Genomic DNA, 13,180 nt, shown 5'->3' with positions numbered 1-13,180 from the left:
GATTGTAAGCTCTAATAAGCAGGGCCCTCTGATTATTCCTGTATTAAATTGTATTGTAAGTGTACTGTCTGCCCTCATGTTGTAAAGCACTGCACAAACTGTTGGCGCTACATAAATCCTGTAAAATAATAATAATAATAATAATAATAATAATAATAATGCTCAGGGTATTACCCCCTTAAAGAGGCTAATTGAGGGAAATGGACGAACACCAAGGCACCTTTGGGGGTATCTGGCTAATGTTGTAAAAAGCAGCAAATGTTATAAACTGCTCTAGACGAAAAGTAAAAACATGAGAAAGTGTGAGATTAGAATCCCTTTATTGCTGAATTTTAGACATTGCACTGTGCACAGAGCTGTACCATATCATGATCCGGGCTCTGATAAGCCCTTTGTTTTTGCTCTCACTGCAATCCTAATGGGGGTTAATGACAGCTACAGAGCAAAGGAAAAACAGCTTAATCAGCTCTGTTTGTTCTGCACAGAACCTCTGTGTGTCAAAGAGGCAGGGGTGTGACATAAAACTATACAAGCTACAATAAAGATCACACCACCAGCCCAGTGCTGAAAAACACTGCAAGCTAAATTAAAGAGACTACGTCACCAACTTAAATCGCAGGTAGACATAAATATTGAGAATCTGAAATGCTTATTTGCAGTGTTTTTCCTTTCCATAAATCTTTTTTTGCTTGAAATTTGCTTCTGAACTTGCTAGAAAATATTATAACATAAGGAATAAGGAGTCATTTATCTTTATTTATAGGAGTCAGTTACACTGTCACAGTTCCCTTTTCTTTCTGTATGTCACAGCTCTCTTTTTTTCTGGGAGTGTATAATTTCTGTTTGTGCTGACCCAGCTCCTCTGCTTCTCTCCCCAACTGTCTACACTTTTTTTTTTTATGTAGCTGCTGAGATGGGTGCAAAAGGAATACTACCGAGTGTCACTTGAGTGACAGCTGTGAGGCTGCTGACTTCACATCCAAGATAGCGGCACCCAACAGCAATGTCTACATAAGGGAAGCTTTTGCAGATCAATAATATGAAAGAAAAAAAAAAATAGGAAAGTTTACAACCCCTTTAACTATATATCCCAGGAGTCTTCAAGAGGAGAGGCGAGGAGGAGGGGTTTTATCAGCCAATCACACTCTTGCATGTATGCTTAAAGACGAATTGCAGTCTACTCACATACAGGCATACCCCGCTTTAAGTACACTCACTTTACATACACTCGCGAGTAAGGACATACCCGTGAGTGTATGTAAAGTGCCTTACAAGGACTGTACAGACATTTTGCAGCCACAGTAGAAGGAGCTGAAGCTCAGAGAGCATAGCCCGCCCTGTTGCAGTGTGCCCCTGACACCCCCACTACAGCCCCTGAGACCTTAACTACAGCTCCTAACACCCCCATTACACCCCCTGACCCCCCACTACACCCTATAAGTAAAAAAGGTATTGTTTCACTTTAAGTACATTTTCGTTTTACATACATGCTCTGGTCCCATTGTGTACTTAAAAGTGGGGTATGCCTGTAATTAGTAATAAAAACATCTTTGCCATTCTGAAGCTTACCTCCAACCACTTTGCTATAGCCTACCAACAGCTTATTTCCAAAACTCCCATTCTGATGTGTTACCAACCCAAAAGCAGAGCTGAATGTTGCATCAAAGACTTATAGAACGCTGAGTGAAGCTGGCTTAAAGCTTTGCAAATGCTTTGCAATAGCTTGTTAAACACACTGGTTTCTACTTACAAGCTGGAACTTTTGTGGTATGATGTCTTCTACTAAACCAGGTGCACTTGGTACCATCAAGTCCACCCTGAAACATACACACATATATATATAAAAAAAAATAAAGTCACCTGCTGGCAGATGCTGGCGTACCGTGCCAACACGTTGGCATTTTCATAGATTGCAAGGCTTGAGGGTGCGTGGTCTGAGATCTTCAGCACACAGCGCCACTTGGCAAAGTCAGCACCGTCCTTCTTGTACTGAGCGCAACGCTCGGACAGTCCATCCAGACCTGTAATTGTAACAGAGGTTTGCAAAGTGGAAAGCATAACAAGAACGAATGCGCGGTTGGGTAAGTGAACCTGTCACTTATGTACTATCAAGTCTGGGATTTAACACAGCAGATAGCTAAACCTATTTTGCATGGACTGTATTTTAGCACTGAAGAGCTCCTTCTATGTTCACTTTTTCATATATCTACATGATGCGATTACCCTATAGAAAGATATATCAAAAGGATAAGTTCACTTTTTGCAAACAAAATAAATGCACATTTTTTGCAGGTTAAAAAATGTGCATTATTTAAAAAAATTTGGGAGCCTGTAAAACATTGCACCAGCGATCTGCAGATTGCTGGTGCCATTCAGGTCTCCAGCAGAACCAGTGTACTGAATCTGCTTGCCCGTACGGGTACGCAGACAAAATCTGACAGGAAGCATGAATGAAATACCAGAGTGCTCCACAGCACCGTGGTAGTTCACTGAAAACTACAAGCCGACAGCTGCAAAGGCTACCGGTCTTTGTCGTTTTCCATGCTCAGAGCCCTGTCAATCAGTGATGCGGGCAGAGTCCCGCTCGGCCATGTTTTTTTTTTTTAATTGGGACAGCTATCAGAGAGGGAGAAGAACAGTGGGGATTGGGGAGGTGCGGGGGCCGTCTGTTCATAACACGTTACACCCATATTCAGGGTGTAACAAAAGGTGAACTTGTCCTTTAAGGCAGTGATTCTCAACCATAGTACTCAAGTACCCCCCAAACGGGCCATGTTTTCCTTCACTTTGCACAGCTGCTTTAAATCAATATCAATGGTATTGATAAGAGCTATTTTATCCAAGGGAAGAACCAAAAAACATTGCCTGTTGGGGTACTTGAGGACTGAGGTTGAGAACCACTGCTTTAAGTCACCAAGCACATTTTCAAGGATTTAGCCATGACATCAAAAACTTCCCAGGAGCACCACACACTAACAACTGGCTATGAATTTTCTAATGCTGGTCATACATACTAATAATTCGATTTTATGCAATGTCCTTTAGCGTTACCAAAACTATGTGGAGACTAACTCAATCAATTTAAAGTGGTTGTAAACCCTAAAAAAAGAAAAAACCCTGCAAGATTACTTACCTCAGATCGAAGCCCCGCAGCAGTCCTCGACCCCCCCCCCCTCTGGCATCTCTCCCGAAACTTACTTCCGGGTATCGCGGCGCCGTGATGACGCCACACGCAGGAGCCGCCGGTAATGGCACGACGTTCAGTGCGCACGTGGCGATCACTTCAGAACATGCAGACACAGGGGGATATCTCCTAAACCGTGCAGGTTTAAGAGATATCCCGGGTAGCTACAGGCAAGCCTTAATATAGGCTTACCTGTAGCATAAAGTGTGTTGTAAGGGTTTACAACAACTTTAAAGGCATAGTTCACCTTCACCAAAAAACTTCCAATGCAGGTAAGTGGTTGTCTGTAGATAAAAACAAACAGTGCAGCTTTGACCAAAGTTGACTTAAACCGAACTGAAAAACTGAGATGAAATCATCCCATCCTGCCTTGTTGCTAGAAGTTTGCCAAGACGGCAGCTGTGATTGTTCACCCCCAACATCACAGGAGTGAGCTCTCAAACGCTGAGCTCAGAGTTAGTGTCAGGGGAGAGAAAGTGCACGTGAGGGGGTTTGAATCGGAGAAAGAGATTGCTCCTGCGATGGTGGAGGTGAACCATAAAAGCTGGGAGTGTCTTAGCAACGTCCTAGAAACATGGCAGGGCGGGAGGAAGCCAGCCATCTTTGGGAATTTTTTTCCAGGAGGTACATAAATGGCCTACACCTATAGCAAGTGCATTATTCAGCTTTGGGCCGTTTTTAACTACAGCGGTCCCTTACCTGCACAGGCAGTTTTTGGTAAAGGTGAACTAGGTATTTAAAGCCCATATCCAGCCCAAAAAATTATCTTGTGTTAGAGTGGGGAAGGATTAGACCCTGTCACATTTCTGGTGCTATCTGTCTTTCTATTTGTGACATTTCACTAACTTCCTGTTCAGACAGGAAGTGATGGCAACTCTCTAATGGAAACATAGACAAACACATAGGCTGACAATGTTTTATATTTTTCCATCTGTATCCGTTTTTTGGTGATGACCACACTACTCATATTTTGTATGGGTGCTACAGGGGCAGAAGGTGAGGAAAACTTTACCCAATGGGGTCACCAGCAGGAATAGAAAACCAGACAGAAATGTTAACCCCTTCCTCACATCAAACATTAAAAGATTACTGTAGTTAGGCTTTTAGAGAAGCAGGTAGATATTGTCATTAAAAGTCAAGTGATAATTGTTAACAGTAGTATCTGACCTTGTGTGGTGGTTTCTCCATCGGTTCCTGCCAGGGGAGCAGTGCCTTTGTCTACCTGCAAAAGAAAGCCCAGATTTAATATTCAAAAGACTGCAGTGTTGATCACACCATGACGCCACTAAAATGAAGCAGACCGGACCTTGATTCCTACAACGATTCCCTGATCCTTCAAGATTTTGGAGAAAGGGATGCCATCACTGGACTTTTGGTATAAGGTCTCATGGAAAAGGATGACCCCTCCTATGCTTTTGTTGAGGTTGGGATCAGCTGTGAAGAGAAGGTTTCGGAAGAGTCGTCGGTTTTCCTCTGTGTTCTCCACATTAATACGCTTCAGGCGACTCCCCATGGTCCCTTAAATGGCAAGGTTGGACAGAGAGTGGTTAAGACAGTTTCCCATTAAACTTTAGCTTGTTCAATCAAACTTTGACAAAAAAAAAATTGGAAGCCGATTGGTTTTTATGCAGAGCTACACCAGATTTTGCAATCTCCAGTTTAAGTTAAGAAAAAAAAAAAAAACAGTAACACAAGACCCATGAGGAAGGGGGTCTCTAAACTAAGGAGGTGAAATTTAAAAGGTGGACCTTTGGCAGTCAATTATCTGCGTTAAGTTAAAGTCCGTCGCAGTGGTGCTTAACTTTACCCTAACTAATATGAAAATAAACATTTGATACAATCAGTTCAATACAGCTCCATGTTTTTTTAAAAAGACTACATCAACAACTTTTTTTTTCTTTGAAATCTGTCACTTTGTAATAAAAACCTGTACAGAGCAAGAAGAAAAGGACATATTCACTTTGTGTGTATTCTGAGCTTCAGCTACTGAGTTCTGTAAACATGACCTTCTTCAGCGTAGCAGAATATATATATATATATATATATATATATATATATATATATATATATATATATATATATATATATATATATATATATATATATATATATATATATATATATATATATATATATATATATATATATATATATATATATATATATATATATATATCCCTCAAAATTTGCACTCGCCTACTTGCATTTGGCGAGTAAACAAATGCGGAGGGCGAGTAATGACAGGGCTGTGCTGTCCCAGGAATGTATAGCCAGTGCCCCAGCCGCGCACAGGCCATCAGCACGGCCATTGCAATACATATTACACAGTCTGCCGCCTAGGACCGCCCCTCTCCACCTCCTGCCACACATCCCTGCCCAGGCACACAGACCATGCTGTTTAATAGACATGAAAGAGCCGTCCCGGGACCACCCCTCCCTGCTGCAATCCCCACCCAGACCGTGCAATCAGTCTACATTCAAAAGCCGCCTGGGACCGCCCCCACTCTTCTGCAATCCCCACCCAGACCGTGCACTTCAATCTACATTCAAGAGCCATCTGGGACCGCCCCCCTCTGCCTCCCTCTTGTACATCAACGCCCAGGCACACAGACAATGCTGTTTAAAAAGCATGAGAGAGCTGCCCGGGACTGCCTCCTCTCCGCCTCCATTCTGCTACACCCCCCCACAAAGGCACAAAGTCCATGCACATCAATGGGTATTAAAGAGCCGCCTGGGACCGCCCACTCCACCTCCCTCCCTGCTGCACATCTAAGGAGTGATGACTGACCCCCGTGGCTGCAAAATTGTAAATATGACAGTGTGCTGTTAGGCAAGGTTACACTGGGGGATTAAACAAAATATGTGCTGGGGGTGGTATTGAGAGCAAACGTGTGCTGGATATGGGAAGGGGGGGGGGTGCTAATTGGAGGCATAGATGTCATGGATTAGGAAGGGGGGTGGAATTGGAAGTCTGAATCATATCCATGCCTCCAATTCCACCCCCCTTCCTAATCCATTATACCTATGCCTTCTACCACCAACCCCCCCCCCCCCCACCCTCCTATGATAGATTGGGGGGGAGTGGTGGTGAAATTGGAGGCAATGTATGATGGATTGGGGAGAATATTAAATGCATAAATGCGCTGGATTTGGGGGGGGGGGGATATCGGAGGCATAGGTGTTCTGGAGAGGGGAGGTCAGAAGAGTAGGTGTGCTGGGGGGGGGGGGGTCGTTAAAAGCACAGATGGAGGGGGGGGGCATTGGAGGTAGAGGTGTACTGGGAAGAGACGTTGGAGGTAGAGCTGTACTGGGAAGAGGCGTTGGAGGTAGAGCTGTACTGGGAAGAGGCGTTGGAGGTAGAGCTGTACTGGGAAGAGGCGTTGGAGGTAGAGCTGTACTGGGAAGAGGCGTTGGAGGTAGAGCTGTACTGGGAAGAGGCGTTGGAGGTAGAGCTGTACTGGGAAGAGGCGTTGGAGGTAGAGCTGTACTGGGAAGAGGCGTTGGAGGTAGAGCTGTACTGGGAAGAGGCGTTGGAGGTAGAGCTGTACTGGGAAGAGGCGTTGGAGGTAGAGCTGTACTGGGAAGAGGCGTTGGAGGTAGAGCTGTACTGGGAAGAGGCGTTGGAGGTAGAGCTGTACTGGGAAGAGGCGTTGGAGGTAGAGCTGTACTGGGAAGAGGTGTTGGAGGTAGAGGTGTACTGGGGGGAGGTAAAACAAAACCTAATACTGAATAAAGCATTAAACAGTGTAATTTCATGAGATAATTTACGAGGGCGTGTATAGGGGGAGAATTAGGGGTGGGGGAACTGGTGGCGAGTAACTCTGGCTAGTAGCTCAGGACTTTAAATTTTGAGCCCTGAGATATAGATAGAGACATGGATATATAGATATATAGATATATATTCACACACACACACACTTGAAGAAAAAAAGGTTCTTACCCACAGATTCATCTGCCGCCAGTATTCCCCTGCCATCTTTAACAATACGCTGAGCATTCTCTGAGAGTTCCTTCTTCTGTTCGGTGGTGAGTGCTGGAAACTGAGACATTATGGCTGATCTATGTAAATATAAAAAAAAAAAAGAGAAATTTAAAAAGCAGTTCCAGCAACTACATCCAATAGGTTAATCAATAGGATTTTTACAGTGCTCCAATGCAAAAACGCTGTCCCATTATCTTATTTTATGGTGTAAAGTTGTAACGGGGGAATTGCATTGACAGCTTCAATACGGTTTGTGATTAAATAAAAAACAGGAAAATAAAACACAACAATTTCGTGAAAAGTGATTGGATTTTTCTGCTGGGTTCAATCGAGACAATTTATACCCTATCACCCTTTTATTGGTTGAACTAGATAGACGTGTGCCTTTTTTCAACCAGACTAACTATGTAACCCTTCACTTGATCCCAACTACCTTTTTATGTATTTGATTGCTTTGTGACTGCAACAAAAAATGGAATTAAAGGTTTACTCAATTCAACAAATAATCAAATAGCTATGTGTGTCATGGTAGGGAGAGAATATCTGATAGAAACCAGGCATCACAACAGTAACTCGTGCTGAGTGGAGGCTCAGAAGAAATACTAAGAAGTACACCAAGAACACTGGAGGCTTGGGTCATGGAGTGGTGGACAGAAACCTGGAAACCTGATGAGACACTGGGGACTTTTGGAGAAGAGAGGTACCCCAGGAGCACCAAGGAACACTGGAAGCTAGGGTCATGGAATGGTGGACAGTAACCTGATGAGAATCTTGGAAAAAGAGTTACCCCAAGGGCACCAAGGGACACTGAAAGCTTAGGCCACGTAGTGTTGAAAAACAATCTGTACACCTGATGAGACACTGGGGACTCTTGGAGAAGAGAGGTAACCCAAGGGCACCAATGAACACTGGAAGCTTGGACTATGGAGTGGTGGACAGCAACCTGGAAACCTGATGGGACTTTGGGGACTCAGAAGAGAGGTACCCCAAGGCCACCAAGGGACACTGAAAGCTTAGGCCACGTAGTGTTGGAAAACAATCTGTAAACCCAATGGGACACTGGGGACTCTTGGAGAAGAGAGGTATCTCAAGGCCACCAAGGAACACTGGAAGCTTGGGTCATGGACTGGTGGACAACAATCTGGAAACTCAAGACACTGGAGACTCTTGTAGAGACACTAAGTAAAAGCAGAAGCTGAAGTGACAAGAGATGGCACTGGATACTGGGAAGACAACACACTCCAGGGATTCGGGATTAACTTGTCTCAGAGTGCCTACCCATTGAGTGGAGGTGAAAGCCCCAAGGAGGGTCAAGTTTAAGCAGTTGCCTGTTATTCATTAGAGTGCCGAGCTGGGAGTGATGACCTTTGCCGAAGGACAATTTTGAGGTTGTGGCCCTCTGACTCACTCAAATAGGCAGCATCTGAACATTAGGCACTGATATTTAAAAGTGCAGAGTACAGTGGAAACAAGCAATATGGTTACAGAGTGCAGAAAGTCTCACAGGATCACTGAATAGGATCATAGGAACATCGTGGTGAGAAAATCTGGAAGCACAGAGTGCAGAAATGCTGAGAGCTCACTAGGAGTACACAGGGCACACAGGTGGTGGAATACCGGGCCCTTTATAAAAGCCCCTGGGATCTGATTGGCTACAGCACTGGGGGCCTCTGAGTGGTTGAGTGCAGGGGGCTTCACATAGAGGGAAAGATCTGGCACTGGACCTGGGCACAGGTAAGAGAGACGTGTATATATCTTAACTGTTTTCCCTCACTTTCTTCATGAGTGTAAAGCCTGCCATAGACTGTTTGAATCTCGTCCAATTCTGCAAGGACCGGCTGAGATTTGAACCATATATGGGCAGGCTGATTGTACCCAAGTTGATCGATTAAACAACATGGGTGCAATCAGCATATCAAATTTTTCTACACACCGTTACTGCCATCGGCTATAGCCGCTAGCAGCAACCACTGTATTCTGCTAGCCAGGAATGCTCCCCTGCTGGCAGAATACAATAGCAGGGGGCATTACTCCATCAACACCTAACTTTGTTGATGGGGGAATCAAGTGATTTTATTTCCCTACATCCCGGGGGGGGGGGAGGGGGGAAGGAAAGAAAATGTTATTTTCTGTGGCCAGCCTTTGGTGTTAGAGAAATACTGCCCTTCTCTGGTGTCAGTGGGAGGAATAGTGTCTCATCATTGCTGTCAGTGGGAGGAATAGTGTCTCATCATTGCTGTCAGTGGGAGGAATTTTTTGGCAGAATAGTGTCCCAAGGGCAAGATAAAAGGCACTCAATGGGCTACATTTTGTTAATTACTGTTATGAAGTCTGAAGTTTTTTTTTACCTGAAGGTAAAAAACAAAAAAACTTCAGTGTGCTGCTCCCCCCACAGCCCCCTTCCTTATACGTACCTGAGCCCCATCTAGATCCAGCCAATGAGGAGAGAGCAGTGTTGCCAACCGTCCATATTTTTACGGGCACTTTTTTCCCCCGTTTGTAAATGTCCGTGGTTGCGGGAATGTGCCAGTAAAAATAGCCGAGATTGGTTTGCCTTGAACTGTGCATGGAGATTGGAGGCAGGGGGTGATGGTGGCTGCAGTGGCACCGCAGAGGGGGATGGAAGCAGGGGGAGATTGGAGGAACCGCAGAGGGGGATGGTTGGAGACAGGGGTTGTTGGTGGCACCGCAGAGTGGGATGGAGGCAGGGGGTGATTGGAGGCACCACAAAGGGTGGTGAAGGCAGGGGGGTGTTGGTGGCAGAGGGGGATGGAAACAGGGGGTTATGTGACTAAATAATTTGCCCTTATTATATTGAAAATAACAAAAATATGTTTTTTTACCTTAATATCTACCTTAAGCCCAGGTTCACACTGGGTACGATTTGCTTCCATTTGAGATGCGATTTCACATGTAAAATCGCATCTCAAATCGGCGGCATTTGCCGGCAATGACACCATCCTAATCGGTGCGACGCCGCATCTGCGGCGCTGCACCGATTTCAAAAAGTAGTTCCTGTACTACTTTTTGCGATTTCGGGCCGCGATTTACATTGACATCTATGCAGAAACCTGCACAGATGTCTCTTAAATCGCGGCCAAAATCGGGACTGCCAGCGGGAGTGAAATCGTGCGAGTTTAGCTGAATTAGCACGGCTTCACTCCCGCAGCCCAGTGTGAACCAGGGCTAAATCACATTTCTATTTGCCTAGCATACTTGTTTGTAGCCAAAATATTGAAATTTGCACCTAAAAATGTAATTTAGTAACTTTTGTGAAATGCCAGAAAAAACGTGGCTGTGCCAGTAAATTTCAATCTGGTAGGTTGGCAACACTGGGAGAGAGTGGGGGGCGGGGCCAAGCCACATCTCTGTGTCTTCTGGACGCATAGAGTGCGACTCGGGAGCAAGCATGCACTAGTGCTCCCATAGCAAGCGGCTTGCTATGGGAGCACTGGTCAAGGGGGGGCGAGTCAGAAGTGTTGGCAGGGGACCCGAGAAGAGGAGGATCTGGGCTGCTCTGTGCAAAACCATTACACAGAGCAGGTAAGTATAACATGTATGTTATTAACTTTAAAATACAACATTTTCGTATATATACACACTGTATAAATATTGTGCATACTGGTCTCTCCTGTTTGGACGTTGTATATGCTGAATGTCTGCTACAGACTTCAGCAAACATGGACAAAGATAAACACGCACTCCATAAAACAGCCCATTTCACAGCTGCACAACAGGATCTTCACATAACTAACTCCCATAACTGCCACTTCCTCTGATCAGCAGTTCTGCCACCCCCCCTCTCCTTCCCAGTGTGATCTCTGCAGAACATCTCAACCAGCAACTGTATTACACCACACAATGCTCTGCATAGCAATGTCTGCAAAACGTTCAAGCCTTGTTGCAAACAACTAATGCAAAACATTGCTGCTCTATTCCAAAAGACTGCAGATCATTGCACCCCTTTTCCAATCAGTTGCAAAGGTTTGCTACCACCCCCCAACAGATGCAAATTATACGGGGTTTACAGGGCTGTTTCCAAAGAGCTGCAGAGCATTGCTTCATAAAAAAAAAAAAAAAAAAAGTAGCACTACTGTCCTTACTCAGAGCACGCCTCTTATTTCTAACATCTGCAGACCATTGCTCCCTTCCAAAGAAATATGGGCATTTCTAAAGCACAATACAATACTCTCACCTGCATCTGTTGCAGCACATTGCTCTTGTCTACTAATAATCTACAGAGCATTGCTGCAACCTTTAGCTGCAGAGCAATGTTCAAGTTTTCAACATCTGCAGAGCATTCCTTCCATCTCTAAAGGTAACAGAGAATTGCTCACGTATTCCAAAGAGCAGCAGAGCAGGTTTCAACGGCTGCAGGGCATCTCTCCAGCTTGCCAGTGAGATCAGCACGTACTACTCCCTTCTTCAAAGAGCATTCCAACAGCTGCAGAGCATTACTCACAAGGAGATTAGACTGCTCTTTCAGGCTTTATCTTCTGCAGAGCATTGCACTCTTCTCTGAAAAGAATGCAGAGTATCCCCCCCCCCCCATTTTCCTAAAGTTCTGTAGATTTTGAACATGTGGACCCAAATAAGCCAACATTTCAGAACCACAGATGTAAAAATGAACAGCCCAGACAAAATGTATTGCATCTGCAGAGCATTGCTCCAGCCCTTTAAAGCCCTGCAGAGCATTTATACGGCCACCAAATTTTGCAGAACATTGATTTATATTGTGCTGGCAAATTCTTTGGCGCTTTGCATATGCAGATATATCCCTGCGCACAGGAGCTTACAATCTAAAGTCATACAAACACACAGCAGGCTCCCAAACTCTGCAGAGCATTCTACATTCTCCTGTATCAGATCAGAACATGACAAATGACAGTTGTCTTCCATAAAGGAACTTTGACCCCTAAGGTGGCCACATGAATCAAAGCAACCGACCACCAATAACTCAAGAGTTTGTAATTTGCGATGGGTTGCCCTGATTGCTGGTCAAAAGTCGCTCTATGTATGATCTGCAGAGTATTTGGACCCCTTAGATGCACTTACTGGTGTGTTGGCACTGAGCTGGCAGTCAGGATCCTGTGAGTGGCAGGGCAGAGGTGATCACATTACTCTGTATATATATGTCCATCAACTTCTAGGATCTGGGTGTGGACTAAGTTCTTCCATCACCCATAGGCTCCTGTGTCTGCACACTCCTCCACAGCCAGCCAGTAAGTGACAGCCAAGCTGGAGCCAAGGCTGGACCTGGGTGGAGGAAGAGTAGATCTTATGTTGGACAAAGTTCACCCCCCTCCCTCCCTGAGCCCTGGGACACATCACAATTCTGTACAAAAGTCTACCCAATGCTGGAAAAACAGGCCATCACATTCAGGGCTTGCCAACAAATTCAATCACCTAATATTAACCTCTTAATACTGTCCTGGATTCAAGAAGCAATTGCGCCTGTGTAACCATAGTTACACAGTGCAATTGCCTACTTGCCCCGGCGTAACGAATGCTCCTGATTCAGGAACCTCGCCTCGGCTCTTATGCCCGCATATCTTAGGCTGCATTCTTGCGATGGCCGCTAGGTGGCGTTCCCGTTGTGCTCAGCATATAGTATGCAAATTGCATACTAACACCGATTCACAACGTTACGTGAGCCCTGCGTACGCAGTTTACGTCGTTTCTGTACGGCGTTTTTCGCGTAAGGGGCAGCCAATGTTACGTATACCCGTCGTTCCCGCGTCGCGAAATTTCAAATTTACGTAGTTTGTGTAAGTGATTCGTGAATGGCGCTGGACGCCATTCACGTTCACTTTGAAGCAAATGACGTCCTTGCAACGTCATTTGCCGCAATGCACGTCGGGAAAGTTTCCCGACGGAGCATGCGCTCTACGATCGGCGCGGGAACGCGCCTAATTTAAATGATTCCCGCCCCCGCCGGGCATTTTGCCGGCGCGCCCACGCAATTTACGGAGCTACTGCTCCGTGAATCAAGGGCAGCGCAGTAAATTTGCGGG

General features: G+C 45.2%; 1 protein-coding gene across 1 annotated transcript in view; it reads right to left on the bottom strand.

Moving 5' to 3' along the window:
• Positions 1–12,330, bottom strand: part of LOC120909255 (fructose-bisphosphate aldolase B-like) — a 29,411-nt gene extending 17,081 nt beyond the window's left edge. Inside the window, exons 1-5 of the mRNA XM_040320985.1 lie at positions 12,222–12,330; positions 7,125–7,243; positions 4,491–4,702; positions 4,352–4,406; positions 1,861–2,021 (exon numbers count right to left, since the gene is read on the bottom strand). Coding sequence (XP_040176919.1) covers positions 1,861–2,021; positions 4,352–4,406; positions 4,491–4,702; positions 7,125–7,233 — 537 coding nt within the window. The 5' untranslated portion in view covers positions 7,234–7,243; positions 12,222–12,330. The remainder of the gene's footprint in view (positions 1–1,860; positions 2,022–4,351; positions 4,407–4,490; positions 4,703–7,124; positions 7,244–12,221) is intronic.
• Positions 12,331–13,180: the final 850 nt, after the last annotated feature.

The sequence above is a fragment of the Rana temporaria genome, chromosome 8, assembly GCF_905171775.1.
Source record: "Rana temporaria chromosome 8, aRanTem1.1, whole genome shotgun sequence".
In the NCBI taxonomy this organism is placed as follows: Eukaryota; Metazoa; Chordata; class Amphibia; order Anura; family Ranidae; genus Rana; species Rana temporaria.
Note: the sequence above shows the minus strand (reverse complement) of the source record. Positions and strands in the feature narration are given on the sequence as shown.